Source organism: Ceratina calcarata, unplaced genomic scaffold, assembly GCF_001652005.2.
Source record: "Ceratina calcarata isolate Rehan_Ccalc_2016 unplaced genomic scaffold, ASM165200v1 scaffold178.2, whole genome shotgun sequence".
Lineage (NCBI taxonomy): Eukaryota > Metazoa > Arthropoda > Insecta > Hymenoptera > Apidae > Ceratina > Ceratina calcarata.
The window spans coordinates 789,444-806,262 of record NW_017139212.1 but is presented as its reverse complement, the minus strand read 5'-3'; the positions used below and the strand labels follow the sequence as shown (position 1 = coordinate 806,262).

The following is a 16,819-nucleotide window of genomic DNA, read 5'->3' as shown; positions in this document are numbered from 1 at the left end:
CCTCTGTACTCATCCGGCACGGTGGTGTATACATAGGTACATGGACCAGGATTCGCGCTATATACGTTCGTCATCGATAACGTCCAGAGTAATTCGGGCTTCTCGGCCGCTGAAAGGCCGGAATCGAGCAGCCGCCGCGTAGTGTCGGGGAGACTGCGGAAGCTTTCGAAGGGGTTGCCGGGCGAGAGAGCGGCTCTAGTCTTCGGACGAAAAGTGCGCGGTAACACGGGACACGAGCGATCACGGGCACGCGCGCGAAGCCGTACCGAGCGAAGGAGGTCGTTTAACGAGGAGCCCGACGGCGATGCGTCTGCGAGGCTCGACCTTCGTCCAAGTCGACGTTAAACTCTGATCGACCCCCGGTACGATTCGATCTCGCGTCGCGGGGGACGAGTGTTCGAACTCGGACGGATCGGACGCTCGGCGAACGGGCCGAGGCGGATCGAAGCGGACGAACACGAGCGACGAGCCGTCGCGACGGTAGCGCGTGTCATCGGTCTACGTTTCGCGTGTGTCGCATCCCGAGAGGAACGTGGAACGCGGGTACGCGGACACGGTGCGGTGCGGCGTGGGTGCGTGCAGGGGTTCGTGCACACACGTACGAGCGATACGAGGAATCGCAGGGAGGAGCAGAGGGGGTGGCGGCGGCGGCGGCGGCGGCGGCGTCGGCTCTGCAAAGCGTTCTCCGGCCAGTCTCGGTTAGCTGTTTCCTCTTCTCCCTTTCGTTCTCGCTGGCCTCTTTCCTCGCCGGATCGGTCCTCCCCCACCTTGGATACCGCCGTCCTCGTCTGGCCTTCGATGGCCGGAGTCGGTGCCGCGTTCCCGTCGAAAATATGCTCCGCATACGAGCTTTCGCGACGACGCTGTTTTGCTCGGCGGAGCTGGTGCTAGCGTCGGTACTGCTGGTGGCGGTGGTGGTGCCGATGTCGAGGAGGATGGTGTAGCCGCGCGGCTGTGCGCGTGCGGTGTGCTGCCTGCCTTCGACGGCTAACAGTGCGGACGGTGGCTTTAGACTCGAAGCTGCGGAAGAAAGGCCGCGAGCTCGGCCGTGCTCCGATGGCTTGATACACACTTTACGGGACGCGTATATGAAGCTACACTGCCCTGACTCGTCGAGTGAGTAGTTCAATTAATCGCAATTAGACACCGTCGCCGTACCGTCGTCCTACGCCTGAGAGACTCGTAACACCACACGGTCTACGATCGATCTTCGCGGTGGGCAAACTCCCGATCCTTCACAGCGTACCTACCACTCGCTCCTGGCCCGTCGTCTCTCTCTCTATCTCTCAACTCGTTCGGCTCCCCGTCTCTGCCGCTCTTCCATCTTTCACCCACCCGCCGCCGCCTGTCAACGCGAATTCGTCCTTGTCCTTCCGAGAATTCCGCGAATTTTCCATGCGTACGACGTACCTCCGTGTCAAGGATGTCGCGGCTCGAACGCGTACATCGAGACTTTTGTCCGGTTCGTCGAGCCGGATCGTGACGGTCGGGCATTCGTTCTCTTCTCGATCTCCGCTGGTCTCTTCATTCGCGGCTGGACGAATTTCGTCGAGTGAACGTCGATCGGTCGAAGGTGTTCGAACGAACGGGTGAAACGGAGCAACGATCTACTCGGTGTTAATTGCGTTCTCACCGATTGATTCCGCGTTCGCGCGAAACTTTTTCCTCTGCCATCGTGCCGGGCAGATAAAGAGATACTGCACGAGAGGACCGCAATAAATGTAACTACGTACGTCGGATTTGTCAACGATGAACGAAAGCTCAGAGAAAGTGAACCGGGTCACGACGCAGTTTTTCGGTGCACGTTTCCAAAATAGATGGACCGTGGAAAAATGTAACGGAGTGTAGCGGCTGACCGTAGGATGTTGTTGTTGTCGTCGTCGTCGTCGTCGTCGTCGTCGTCGTCGTCGACGAGGAATAATTGACACGAGAATTTTCATCGATCTTACGCGTACGTACCTATGTGCCTGCATATATGCATTTACGAGGATACTCGACGAGCCGACCGTTTGCGCCTAACTTAGATCGCGACGGGTAAAACACTCTTTGATCCATCCATACTTGTTTAATCGGTTCGCAAGGAGAACCTGTTTGTTGTCACTGCCGCGTGTATATTTGGTATCGCCATTGCTATAGTAACGATTCAACGAAAGTCGAACGATGCGAATGTACTTACTTCCGTATTATCGAGCTGCACCCTCCCCTGATTCCTCGCGATTGTCCTTTTTCATTGCACCCGTGACTATACACACGTACGTGCGTTCTTTATCGACTGGCCACCGTGCGATCGCCCATAGAATAGCAATGTTCGTACTGGCGCATTGTACAGGGAAATATGCAAAACGCGTGTTCATCGAGTCGGAGGATTGCATCGTGAAATGTTGACTTTTGTCGAAGACAGCTTTCTCGGAGAAGCACCGAGTTAACATCTGTTTGTCACAACAATTATGCTGTCGATGCTGTACCGCGTACTTTCATCGCGAATAATACGAGGCGATCTGAGCGAAGCTTGAAAGTAGAACACGTTTTCAATTTTCTACTAATTAAAAGAACGATGGAACGTAATGAGATTTAATACCACGAAAGAACACGCGGTTGTTGAAAACTTATTGACCGACGTTTACACGAAGAAGGAAATAGTTATTCGATGCTCTCTGCTCGCTTTTCAGGAAAATGCACGCTTGCATAAGAGGCCGTAATCTAACGTGTGACAAAGGCTATACTAATCCGTACAATGAAACATCGTGAAATTGATTTACATTGGATTCAACTGGAAGTTTCTATTAATTAGCGAAAAATTGGTTCTCGATTTCGGGATTACTTCTGAAAACAATAATTAAACTCATAGATTACGCGCGCTGTTCCATTGTAAGCGCCGAGTAATTGGAATACATTTCGTTAATTTTCGATTCAATTAAATGTTCGATCGGATTGTGAAAATACTTGTTTATGTATCTTGCAAATTTTATTCAAATGTCTCTTTGACAGCGTTACGACGTAAAGTACATTCTTGAACGAAGAATGTTAGATTTTAATGTACGATCCCGCGGGTATTCTAAGAACGATACGTATACGCGTTTAAAGCACGATAACATTTTTCCAAGCAGTTCTGCAGAGAAACAAGAGACACATTTCGAATGGTTAAATAGAACATTTCGCATACTAGCTACAGAAAGTACACTTATAGCACTCGCCTCTATGTACGTATGTACGTGCCACGTATCTATCGTCCTTAATACAACATTTATAGATGTGCAAGTAACCTTTCCTTGAAAAGGTTTGCTGACACAGTTTTTGATAAACGTTACTTCCGTTTCAAACGAGAATATCTCGACCATTGCGTTAATTAAACTCATTCGTACAACAACTGAATTAAGATCCTTCGTACAAAGAGCCTCGTTTAACAACGCAATTTGGTTAATCGGTTCGCTTCGTGAGATATACTTGTATTATACTTTGTGAAAAATACTCTGTATATTTTGAAAACGACGGAGGTGTTCGCAGAGTATGGGGTAAAAAATTAAGTCCACTTCGAATTAACGACGGATCAGGATAAATTTAACTTTTGCCCACGCGCAACCTTCGAAACTTGTTCTGGGAATCTATTTAAACGAAACGTGTCAACTAGGTTTCAATCGAATCGCTGATTACGAGCAAGAATCGTGTACGATGTTCCTCGAGTGCCAGAGAAACAAATGATGTGTAACGCTTCTTACGATCGAAGAACGGTCAGAGATTCTCCGTACGTTCATAGACTGTGTATCAATTTACGCAGACATGAATTCTCGTAATAAATCTATCTCTTACTTTGTACAATTGCTATCTGAATAAGAACATCAGTTTCTGGTTCCTCGATAATTTGTACTATTATTACGTTCGAGCTATAATCGGCTCTCAATACGTAATACGATTCCTTTTCATGCGATTTCTACGAAGACTTCTGTACAGCAAATGTGCACCGACCGATGTAAATAGATCAAATAGTATTTATAGATAATACATCTAGGAATCTGTCGATCGCTGAAACGCGACGGTAGATAAAACGTTAAGTAAACTCGAACGTTCGGATCGTTCGCGTTTTTTTTTTTTATACTTCCCTCGGAGGAGTCTCGGAGTGGAATTTCAGCTTGGAAAATAGAAAAGCACTTACAGGTGCCAAATCCGATGATCGAGGGGCTGGTCAAGGAGCGTAACGGCTTTTCTCTCCGAGAAAGGAACTCCTTAACCAAGACGACGTCAATCGAATCGAACGTCGTCGTCACTATAAATTGAAACAGGCATATCGATATAGAATAAAACATGAAGCATGCTTTAACCCTCGCCCGTTTATTCCGTCGACTCGGCATATTTGCTCGAGCAATATTTGTTTCTTCTCTTGTCAGACGAATCGACACACGGCCTTTCATGGAAATGACGAGACGTAGATGCTTCGAGGAAAGTTTCGTCGATTCGACGCGAATTCGGTCGATAGAAATTTTCTTCGAGAAAGAGAATTTAAAACGAGCAATGAAGGGTTGCTTATATATGATCTAAGAGAAGTGAATCGTTGATGGTTTCAGTGGGCGTGCGGGGGTGACTGGAGTGATGGGATGGGGCCAGAGCCCCATGGAGTTCGGGTAGACCCGTCTCCGACCCAACTCCCCAGCCCCCTCCGCCATCAATATCGCCACAGCTCCTGCCGGCGTCGAAGAGGGCCCCCTCGATCGCGATGGAGGCCGCCAATAATCAACAACAGAAGAAGGAGCCACGCGTTCACAGGCCTTATGCCTTCGACAAGGTACGTACGAGCGTCAACTGCTCATTAACATCGTACGAGCCGTAAGATCTTTGTCAGAAGCTAAAGAGATTATCAGAAGCTACGCAAGTCGGAACGTTTTCCAAAATGGAATAACTTTTGTAATATCGGGACAAACAACTTTTCTATGGGGGGCAAGAGAATCTTGTTTATCTCCTCGATTTAATTAATTAATTTAACAGCCGGTATAGGAAAAGTAAAAAATTTAATCAAATGTCAGAAGGTGTCTCTTGACATCTGCGACGATACCTATTCACCGCTGAACCACCGCGACCGAAATCGAGGGAAATAAATCGCGAACGTGTGACTAAAATTTTCTGCAAGGATAGCAAATCGTTTTAATTAAATCGGAGGCGAATTAAAGTGGTGGTCGACGCGATTATTGCAGGGACGTCGTTCCACGCTTTCATCCCACGCGTGTGGCAAAATTGTCGAGGGAAAATGTGGGAAGAAACGGCGGATGGGAAACGCGGAACGGATCGGCGGAGCGTGTCGTCAATCGATTCATCATGATTCTTATTGCAGATGGAGGGGCTGGTGCGGGAGATGCAAGACCCTGAGAACGGGGTACCCGTGCGCAGCCAAAAACAGTTTCTCACCTCAATCCCCTCAGCGTTCATGGGTGAGTGCCATCGGTACCTGCGTTGTGGAGTAAACGTTAGCGGCCATCACGGCCAGGACACTACAGTAGGCTGCCTGCGTGTTGCAGGTTACGACCTCATCGAGTGGCTGATGGAGCGGCTTTCCATCGAGGAATCAGGTACGAAAATCGTACGCCCGCTGCCACGCGATTAACTAATTAGTCTTAACGCCGACTGTCCCCCGCGTGGCCCTAACGATGCGCTAAACTTTGGCTGAGAGACTCACGACACGCTCACCCTGTTGCATCTTATACCCCTTTGACGTAGCTACTACCACCCCTCGCCGGGCTGTTTCCAGCCGGTTCCAAACGCAGTTATACAAAAGTCCCCGTGCACGTGACACGTTCCTCCCTTTTTTATTACAATGAAATTGTCAATCGTTTGAATTGTTCGACTCCGCAACGAACTGTGTCTTGTTTATTCTTTCTACCCCCTCGATTCACCCCGTTCTCCTTCCGACACGAATTTAATCGAAAGATTCAGCTTTTAATGTACGCTGGTGCGGATGCATCGTGTGATTAAGTTAACGCTTGTAAGTAATTACTTCCGTTCCTCTCTCACGTCGTACTATTTAAAGTTGACGGTAACAGTAATTAACAAATGATTGTATATCGTTAAACAGTAGTTAGAATATTGTAACGATTGTCACGTGTTATGACAAGGTAAGATCATAAGTAGTGTTTGTCGAGATTGATTTTTGCATCCTCCAAATACGTAGATCGACATACGACGAGCCGAGATCTTCGACGCTCGACTCGTCTTCGCTGCGCTTGAATGCTTCCGTATTTTATGATTATTTCCTGTAAATGTTCACGTAATATACACGACAAAGAGACACGACAAATCTCGCTTAAGCTCACATCTCCCTTCGAAATCTTCGAATCGACAAGTATGATTTTTATCATCGATTCGACAATTCTCTGAATAGAGACGGCATGCGTAAAATTGTATAGACCGAACGCGTCGCATAGCTGAAATTAGTTAAGCTGCACATGATTACTAAAATGCCTATTGCGAGACACGACGATTGCACCAGGTATGACAGTGAATTGTTATGTTGACAGTAGAGGCGGTCCACATTGCCAATCAGCTCTGCCAATACGGCTACTTCTTCCCGGTGAATGACTCCAAGACACTCACCGTAAGGGATGATAGTTCTCTGTATAGATTTCAGGTACCGTACCTGCCTCACTATGCTTCAAACTCGAGTAGCTCGTTAAAACAAATCAAATTACTTCTAACGCGAACAGAGACAGAAATAGAAATCTGGCGTGTTCAATCCTCGTCCACGTTTCATCGGGCAGAGATCTCTTTAAACGTATGATTATTGAAAATCTTTTGGAAACTCCTCTGAGTGGATGAGGATTGAAGTAATTAAATGTATTATAAAAAGGCTCGTTGTTCAATTGTAAATATATAAAGCACGATATTAATTGATACGAAATAAAATCGGAATAAAAAAATATTTGCACGTTTCGTTTCTTAGTCATTAACCAATTTCTTTTCGATTCGATGAACAGACACCATGTTATTGGCCATGGCAACATAGAACCCCTGATAACGTGGAATACGCTATTTATCTGGCTAAGAGAACACTGAGAAACAAGCAACGCCATGCGCTCGAAGATTACGAGACTGTATGTAAATTTTCCATACCCGTTTCCATTGAAAGGATAATCGAGGCGCGTTTCGTCCGCCGCATAATAAACGATTCTATCCCCTTAGGAAGCTTTAAACAGCCTACGTAGGAACTTGCAGAACAAATGGGATTTTATACAACTCCAAGCCGAAGAACAGGTGAATAATTAATCATTGTCACGGCTCACTCTCGCGGAGCCCGTTTGCTTTGAAACTTTCCCTGGTGAAACTTCCTCATAATTGAATTACCCGTTTTTACGAACTTATCATTCTCATCGAGTTTCCTTTTTAATTCTCTCGGCAATTTTTATGCGGTAACGATAACGAAGGCAAAGTTTTCTTTTGCGTTTCGTAGAAATTCTTCCTGTTCGATCCTCTTTGTTTGAAGTCTCGCAAATACGAGCACACGCGACTCCTTGAAATGTCGTGAGATTTTGTCGATTCAGGTGCGCTTAGCAAAGGAGCGGAAGAAAGGGGATAAGATAGTGAGCGATTCGCAGGAGCGGGCTTTCTGGAGGGTGTACCGGCCGCCACCCGGTTGCTCGAGCAGCCTCGAAATAGCACCCGTACCGACACGCTTTCGCCCTGGACTGTCGCGTCCTCCGTCGCGTAAGCGAACTCTGACTGATCTGCAACGGGAGGTAAATTGTTTCCTCCTTGGACGTTTGCAAAATTCGTTCAGCGTCAGAAACGATACGATCGAACCGATAGATTCTATTATACTTTTTACCATTGTCTTTTTTTTTTTCATTGAACATCAGGTGGCCATATTAAAGAACAGTTTGACCCGGACGAGGATAAAGGTTTCTGCCGCGATCGAAAATTTGAAATCATACTTCGAAACATACGTGGAATACGACCCGATGTTTGTACAGCCACAACCTTCGAATCCATGGATCACCGACGATCAAACATTTTGGCAGCTGAACAGCCCTCTGTTAGTATACCGCGAGCGTAATTAACTTCTCCTGACAAATATACACGCATATCTTCTGTATCCATTGGTGAACTATGCGAGCACCGCGGCGTACGCGCGGCTCGAGTCGATTTAAATTCCTTTAACGTGTTCCATTCGTTCTGCGCAGGGTGGAAGTTCCTACGGAAAAACGCGTCAAGCGTTGGGCACTTTCAATGGAAGAGTTAATGTCTGATCCTACAGGTAATCGATTTTCTTCTAAATTAAGAACGTACGATTCGTCTCGTTTTCTACCGTCTTGTTACGAATCACAGATTTATTTTTATTTTCAATTATTAATAATAGATACGACAGATTTGTATCTGCGATTTCATTGTCCCAGGTTTGCAAGAGTTCACTAATTATTTGAGGAAAGAGTACAGTCACGAAAATATAAGGTTCTGGTTAGCGGTGAAGGATCTGAGGCACAGTTATCAAGCACAGATACCCGACAAAGTCAACGAGATCTTCAAGTACGTAATGAAATTTGCGAACTCACACGATCGTTTATATACAGGGTGTCTTACCCGATTTTTAGATCTCGATTTTCTCTATTGATCGTTTCGACTAATTGTGCGATGTTTATTTCAGAGAATTCCTGGCGCCTGGAGCTCCTTGCGAAATAAACATAGACGGAAAGACGATGGAGAAGGTTCACCAAGAGATGAAAAGTCCAAGCCGATTCACGTTCGATTCCGCTGCTGAACATGTATATACATTGCTCCTGAAGAAGGACTGTTATCCTAGATTTATTCGTTCCGATCAATATCGAAATCTTTTAGCTGCCGGCGTGCAACCTCTGCAGAAACGATGGTACGTTCCTCTTCAACGATGTGTAAATTATTTAAACCCTGATTTACACGTAAAGATTTGTACTGTGAGTGTACGAACGAAATTCGCTGGTAGGTTTTTTAGCTTCGGCGTTCAAGCGAAGAAGAAAATTTCATCGACCTCGGCTCCGACGACTAGCAGTTTGCAACAGCACGCTGTGAGCAGCGGAGGAAGCAGTAGCAAACGGAGAGGAAGCGATCGAAGCCTTTCCGGATCCGCGCACGAGTTAGCCCTTTGCGGCGTTCGAGACACGACTTCGATGCCCAGAGTGCCGCATTCCCACAGCCAGTCGAACCTCGCCGACATCCCTTACAGGTAAACGGTCGACTCTACGTTCGTAACAAACTTGACACTCACTGAGATTCGACGAGTTAAGCTGATTCATGAAACGTCTCTTCACTTAAAAAAATCTCGACGAACGTCGTTCGTATTTCAGAACTAAACTTATCGAGTCTCTATCTGTGTTTCACGAACGAGAGTCAGCTATCGGACGATCGAACGTTTAGGCAAATATTTGATTTGACGAGCCTTCGGTGTCGGAATCGGTACATCTTGTTCCAAATTAATTGCATGCTGTGTTATACTCCGTGCATATTTGACGAGCGAACCGTCGATAGAACCCTAACGGAATCACCGGGATTAGATTTGATCCGGTGCGGTATTTTCAGGGGAGATCTGGCCCGACTTGTAAAGATTTCTACAAGGCCTATTCCGCATAGTGTTCAGTAAGTCCTCGAAGCAGTTCCATAGTTTCCTTGCATCGGTATGCTGCATACGTGTACGAGACGTTCCGCGATACATCGTCTCTGCGACGAAGTCAGGAGATGATAGAAAAATCGTTGTTTCCCGAGTTCACAATTGAAATTCGATGTATCACGAAACGAATCGTGTACCAGTCTCTTGACTTGTCTCTTGTGTCTCTTCTTACTACAATTTTTGAACAAATCCTTAAATCTTACTCGGTGTGTTTTTTCCAAAGTGTCGTTCAGCACTCTCTGACAACAACCGTGTTTACGTGTATGCAAAATTTATTTAGACACATAAATGTACTCTGACATACTCTCCAATCTTATTCTCGGTGTGTGACGAGTCACGTATTTTGGCTAACGTTGTTTAAAAAACCTATCTACCAGTTTTTGCATTTGAACTCTCGGTATTGTGTCTTTTGTACATACATACATACATATAAATATATATGTATATATATATCGTTTGATCAACCTTTTCCTAGTTTTATGCTTTATCGTTCGCCATTTCATTATTAGTATATACATCCGCCCCTTGCCATTTAATTGTTGTCGTCATACGGAATACGTTCTGTCAGCACTGTTTGATTCTTGTTCACGTGTCTAAGCAGCTGGTGCAACCGTTATACAAGATACTTGGCATAATCCACTGTCCACGATTAATAATCGGTTTTATCTCCGACGATCTGACCGCTCCAACGATTATTATGCAACTATCTTGTATAATCGTTATGCTAATTTATTGTGTGAACGTCACGTAAGACGTCTGTTGAATTTTTTACTTTCTGTGTGGATACACTCGAACGCTATCCGATTTTCATGGTGTATAGGAATTCGACCTTCCGTTCCAAAGTAATTCAATTCTTACCCCCTTCACGTTGTTGGTACCAAGTTCTCTTCGAGCTCCCAGACATGATCTTCGTACGAAAAATTAGATAAATTGTAATTGTTCCATTGAGAAATCGAGTGATCTCGTGGAGGTATCAAATATTCCGAAACACTGTTTCTTTATCTTTTTATTCTTTAAATTTACTACGAGTACAAAGTATCTCGAGTGTTTCTAAACGTTCACGAAAGAGCAGCTCCGAGGAATATTCGATGCCTGCAAACGATAGAAGGAGCCCCGTATGAGTTGCATGACCCATCGACGTTGAAACGAAGAGGACAAAGAAGTGTGGCGATTCGGCTAGAGGGAAACGTACAAAGTAAATCATATAATGAAGTTCGTGTTGTCAGGGATGCTGGCGGGTCGGAAACGGCGGCACGGCCGGTGGACGACGTTTGCCCGTGGGACGCGGTGCCTGGCCCGAGTACAGAGCACGGCACGAATACCGCGTCGCTGCATCATCAGCCAATATCGTCCGGAATGATGTCGTCGCTCGAGAGCCAACCGGACGAGGCGTGCGGCGGCTTCATGGGGCAGTCGCAATCCGCCGAGCCGGTACGCGTGTCTCGAAAGAATTCGGCGCAGCTCGATTCGTGTAGTTCCTCGTCCGACGTCAGCTCAGCGGTGGCCGAGGTCTCTGAGCACCTTCGAAAGTCTTGTAGTTTACAGCACAGTAGTAGTACAGGTAATCATTAGTTGTTCACATAGAACGAAGCGCGTCTTCCCTCGACTATACATACACGTCTACACGTATCCGATTTGAACCGTAGCCGGCGTACCGTCGACCACCGAGAGGGTCGGCCTACCACCACGGATCTATTCGATCGGGTCGACCAGCGGAAGGGTGAAGCTCGGAGAGATCGGTCGGCCGTCCGCTTCCTGCAACTATCCCGTGTCGCCGCAGCATTCGTTCGAGTATTCTCACGGGACGTTCGACAAACCGGAAACCCCGAGCACGGCCACGGGGAGAGCGACCGTGGAGGTAGCCACCGGCGCATCGAAGGTCGCGTCGTACGTTTCCCCCTCGTACGACGTGGCCTTCGCTGCGCCGGTGGGCAAGACGGTGCCCAAGGCTCCTTTGATAAGCATAAGCGCGATCGTGGGCGATCTGCCGAGCGACGGCTCGGCGATCGAGGCCGAGGAGAAGACGGACGACGATGAGACGGGGACGACGAGGGACGAGGGGTCGGAGGTCGATAAGGGGAAGCGAGACGCGGAGCCTGATAAGGGTGAGACGCTGGAAGAGGCGCAGGTTGTTCCTGTCTGGGAGCCGGAAACCCGGCAGGGCGACCAGGTAGCACCCGTCACTCCGCCAGCCTCCCAGCAAAAGCGTGACAATAACGTTAACGAAGTGTGCCCATGGGAGGATGAGTAAGTACAAATTTGTCTAACGCTCGGACCGCGGATGTTTATGCATCTTGAACGATTCAAAGTAACGAGACTCTCGAAACAGAACAGAGAATTTGTAACGTTAAGAGGATTTCGTCGAAATGTTCGTATGCATTTCGTTCCTTCACTGTTGCCTCTAACGAACATGTGCATAAACATGCTGCAGTCTGCTAACGACACTCGCGTACACGCAACATCCACACATTCATATTCTGCGATTAGACCAGAGTAGACGATAGACTTTTATGTTCGTCACAATTATTAGATTATATGTTTTGTTACTGTGCGATTATGGTGCCGAGTTTATATATGATCGAGACCGTACGTATATATTTTATTACTTCGTTAAGAAGCAGTTTGTAATTACGGAAGGGAACGGATGTCAACGAAAACGAGTCGAAGATGTTTTCAGTTCTCGTTTATATTTTATTTTACGAGACGTGCGATTTTATTCGATTGCGTTACGACGTGTCACGACACACTCGTTAACGCTGCGGTCTCTTTATAAGAGTGCAAAATTTCGTGAAACGTCTTTTGTAGATATACCTATATACTTTGAAATAAACACATCGTTTACTTTCATCACTATTCATTTGCACATTCTTTAGTTCTCATAACGATCCTGTGTCCCTTTAAAGTATATCCTAAAAGTCTTATCTATCGTAGTCATCCCGAATGACTAGACTGTGGATTTGATGGATTTAGAAGAGGCGTATAAAATTGTTCAGAGCATGAAAAATCGAATGAAACGTTTGCTGCCAAGCAGATACTTTAAACCGATACCGAAAACGTAAAATCCGCAGTCTACTAACAGCGATGAGACCTGAACATGCGGTTGCATGAACGTTCACGATTCTGTTTCAGGGAAAACTGTAGAGTGGACGCCCCATACGTGAAAACCTACGCGACTTTGGGTTACTTATAACTTGGCATTGGTACTAAAATAAAAGGGAATACATTTTACACGTAAACATTCGAAATTTCCATTTTACTTCACTTTAACGAGCCCTCGAGTGCCCGAACCACGCGTATAACACAGTGCGAATTCGTGTTTGCGATCGCGAAGGCGGATCCCGAGGCGTGAATCGAGATCAGTAGAAGCAATCACGCTGAAACGAAAGGGAACGATATTTGCTCGCACGAGAGTTAATTTCTTGGTGTAATCGATGTCCATTTAGAAGATATTCCAATATCGCCTCAGCCCGAACACGTTCTCCGCGTGTCAATTCATTTACCGCCCCCCACACGTCCCTGCACTCGCGTAAGTTTCATTTCGGTAGTAATTAAAACGATGTCCTGCTAACAAGCTGATCTACAGTAGAACGCGGTACAATTAAAGAAACCGCGAGTATAACGACGACGCGTCAGTCTGCCGATCTCCCTTAGGATAGAGCGTAGTCCTATTTAATAAGACAAAGTTCAATTCTGCAAATTGAAAGACAATTATTACGATTCTAATTGGTTCAAGTATTAAACGCAAAGAACCGCCCTGCGATCGCCAGTCATCACCTGCCGAATGACCGCGTTCACAGGTCGCGCATTTCTTTAATACTGTTTTACTATTTTAACAAAAAGTCGATTGGAAGATTTTACGATCTTACTTTATTACAAAATTTTCGTCGGAGTTATTCGTTTCTCGAATTGTTGTCGAATTTTATCGATGATTTGATCGTCGTTCAATCTAAGTGTTAGTCGTATCCATCTAACGTCTAGTGTCTAATGACAGGTGTTTAGCGTAACATTACCCCGCTTGGCCCGATTTGATCGTACGCGTTGGTAGCACCCGACCTCGAGCCGGCTAATGTTACTCTACTGTTCGTAATTAGAGATAAAATTAATAATTATACAAGAGAAGATAAACGCAAGGCAACCGTGTGATAATAACGATTCATTTGTTTTTTAAACGTAAGACGTGTCGAATCTTGTTCTCTAACGATACCTACTCGTACGGTGTAATAGGATTTAATAGAGGGTACTGTATCCCGATGTCCCTCAACGATAAATAAATTATAACGACTTCTCCCTCCTTTAGGAACATTTATTTAAATGTCTATAACGTGTATAGTAAGATTTAGAGACGAGTTTACCTGACTACGTTTAAACGTTTAATGTTATATCCAAAAAGCACGATGCACGAGACAGTAAAGCGTGTTTACTCGGTGAAGCCCCTCCGAAGAGGGTAAACGATTGCGTGGATCACGCGGCGGAGATTAGGGATGAAATCGACGTGAACACGAATGTCAGTGAAATGAAACGATTACGCGGGCCAAGAAACTTCTTCGACGAATTTTCCTTATTCTCGTGGCTTTTAATCCGCTGAATTCGAATATGACGATAAGAGAGTCGTATCGGTTATCGGTCATTTATAAAGAGACGCTAAACGTAAAGGCCAGTCACGAAGACTACGTAACGAAGTTGAACAAAAATTTCGTTCGTAATCGATTTTTAATTCCCAATGTGTGACGAAACTGTGAATAATGACATGAGATCAGACGCGGATTCGGCACCGAAACGAATCGTAAGAATCAGCTGTTAACGTTGAAGAAGTCGGTTGACCCGCGTCACTTTTTGTATTTCCATTGGTCGACGCGTACCCCGTGACGAAATTCGGTTCGGACACTCGAGGCTATTCTTAAGAGTTCTAACGTATCCATACATTAAAATCGTAATGTTACATATAATTAAAAAGCTCAATTTAACTATTGTAAATCCTTATGAGACGACAAAAGAAAAATACTAAAGAGAACTAGATAGTCGACGTGGATGAAGTGCGGCGTGGATATCGAGATTAAAAGTTCCGTTGAATCAGCGAGATGGGTTGATGCAAACGTACGCATCGACGGTACGACTGAGTCTTATTTAACGAGGCGTAATGCGTGTTAAATTAATTACTATAAGCTTGAAAGAAAACGAATCAAAACAAAACTATTTTCGTTCCTCGTTTCGCGGAGATATTTTGTATAACGTCACTCGTAGAAAATGCTACCCGCCGTTCTGTCGTTACGATTACTCCGAGTCGCGGTAATTTAAAGGATCTTGCATTGTCGTTGTATTGTACAAAGGGCAATCGAAAGGATCGTTGTGCGTCCTGAATCTCCGAGCACCACTCGTGTGTATTCACGGTTTCTTCGTTACGAGTCTGAACGAATCGAAGTAGCGACGAGATCGTAACACGTAATTAATTATTTCGATCGACGACTACGCGTGCGAACGGTCATCAGTATTATCCGAAGAGAAACAATGCAGTGTTCAACGAACAGACGAGAACAAAGTACAATTTACGATCGATATTATTTTAATATTGCTTCGAAGAGAGAGAGAGATTGAACGGGAGCGTAGCCGGCAATTCCTTTCTACAAGATATTTTTTTACGGTCGTCTATTATTTTCTAATGGCTCTAATCGTATTAACGAAACGTGGATATTTTAAATACGTAACTTTTATAGCATCCGTAGCTTGGTTACATTTTACCGTGTATAAGCTAAGCGATATATTATTTATTACGATACGAAACGTCTCGTGAGGCGTCGACTATTAATTATTAATACGTCACTGTTAACGATTTATCAAATTATTATGGAATAAGGCAGGCACAGAATTATAGTGGAGACGATACTGTTTTCTCTGGCGTCTCGTTTGGTTGAAAGGATCGGATGGTTCGGGTCGATTTCAATTCTATTAAGCTAATTACTTTCAATCATGTGCAACGTGAAACAATCAGAGTGTACCTCTTGGTTCTTCTCCATCCCTAGATTCGCCAATAGTACAAATGTAACTTAAAGTATAGCGTAATTTACGGGTAAGCCTGGCTCAATTTTTCGTCTAAATCCCGGCCTCGTGTTTCGTTCACAGAGGAATTCAATATGAGATCGAACGTGCAACAAGCAAATTTACAATCTACGATCGAAGTCTCGTGTAGTACTGTCATTTTTACTGTTCAGTTTCTTTTCGGTGTTTTTTCCAGAGAAAATTCATTATTAAATTTCGACCAGATGAGAATGAGCCATGTTTACCAGCAAAAGACTGAAAACGTACCTGAAATTTGCTCCTCCCTCGTGTGTAAAAAAAAATTCTAAAACTGAACGTTTTGGAATGCGGCGTTGTCTAATTATTTCGGTAAAAATTAAAGAGGAAACAGAAGAGAACGACGAAGATAATTAGTAAGAATGAAAAAGAACTGGGGTGATCGATTCAAGATTTCAGCGATCCTTGACGTGTCCTGAGGTATTTTAATCTATACTTTGTATTAGATCTCAGTCCATCGGATCGTTTAAACGTGTGTGCTAAATGAGAACGTGTTAGTGTCATTGTTAGAGAGAGAGAGAGAGAGAGAGAGAGAGAGAGAGAGAGAGAGAGAACGAAACTAGCGTAGAAGTTCCTTTCCGCACTTACTGCGTCTCGCAATTTCTTTCCACCGGTGAGGGAAGTTCGTTGGAATTAGTTGGAACGCGAGCGTTCTTCTATAGATTTTAACAGCCGTCGAGATGTAAGCTTTAATCGTAAGGGTTCAACTTAAAAGGATGTAGATGATCAGAGGTGCGTGAATTAAAAACGTTTAATTCGACAGGCAGCTACGAGATGAAATTACGTCCTGCGCTTTTGTGTTCTCTTAGTTCCTTCTAAAACAGATATTTAATGAATCGTCTCGTGGTCGATGATGAATTGAACGTTGCGTTTTTCGAGTGTAACGATCGGGGATTCTGTGATGAAAGATTGAACGATGACGCAAGAACGAGGGTAAAACGGTGACAGTCGTCGAACGAATGATGGTCGAAATTTTGTATTATACGAGGATTAACAGTTGAGTTAACGTAATACTCATAAAGATAATGAAAAATCCGATTGAGGATGTATAGGCTATACATATACTTAAACAATGCTGGCATGTTGAATTTGTTATTATAGATTCTTATTACTATTGGAAATCTAAAATTATAT

At 44.9% G+C, this 16,819-nt stretch overlaps 1 protein-coding gene across 8 annotated transcripts in view; it reads left to right on the top strand.

The window, feature by feature from the left end:
- LOC108632876 (regulator of G-protein signaling 9) overlaps window positions 1-16,236 on the top strand; it is an 18,312-nt gene extending 2,076 nt beyond the window's left edge. Inside the window, exons 1-17 of one of the 8 annotated variants that reach the window (XM_018037719.2) lie at window positions 31-1,116; window positions 4,560-4,777; window positions 5,321-5,417; window positions 5,505-5,555; window positions 6,504-6,610; window positions 6,957-7,073; window positions 7,162-7,233; window positions 7,521-7,715; window positions 7,836-8,011; window positions 8,160-8,233; window positions 8,373-8,502; window positions 8,621-8,842; window positions 8,936-9,175; window positions 9,529-9,585; window positions 10,843-11,177; window positions 11,263-11,863; window positions 12,746-12,806. In XM_018037719.2, coding sequence (XP_017893208.1) covers window positions 4,709-4,777; window positions 5,321-5,417; window positions 5,505-5,555; window positions 6,504-6,610; window positions 6,957-7,073; window positions 7,162-7,233; window positions 7,521-7,715; window positions 7,836-8,011; window positions 8,160-8,233; window positions 8,373-8,502; window positions 8,621-8,842; window positions 8,936-9,175; window positions 9,529-9,585; window positions 10,843-11,177; window positions 11,263-11,863; window positions 12,746-12,806 — 2,604 coding nt within the window. In that variant the 5' untranslated portion in view covers window positions 31-1,116; window positions 4,560-4,708. Of the gene's footprint in view, window positions 1-29; window positions 1,952-4,559; window positions 4,778-5,320; window positions 5,556-6,500; window positions 6,611-6,956; window positions 7,074-7,161; window positions 7,234-7,520; window positions 7,716-7,835; window positions 8,012-8,159; window positions 8,234-8,372; window positions 8,503-8,620; window positions 8,843-8,935; window positions 9,176-9,528; window positions 9,586-10,842; window positions 11,178-11,262; window positions 11,864-12,745 lie in introns of those variants that run through there. The other 7 variants (XM_026810866.1, XM_026810860.1, XM_026810863.1 and 4 more) reach the window with 7 other exon arrangements.
- Window positions 16,237-16,819: the final 583 nt, after the last annotated feature.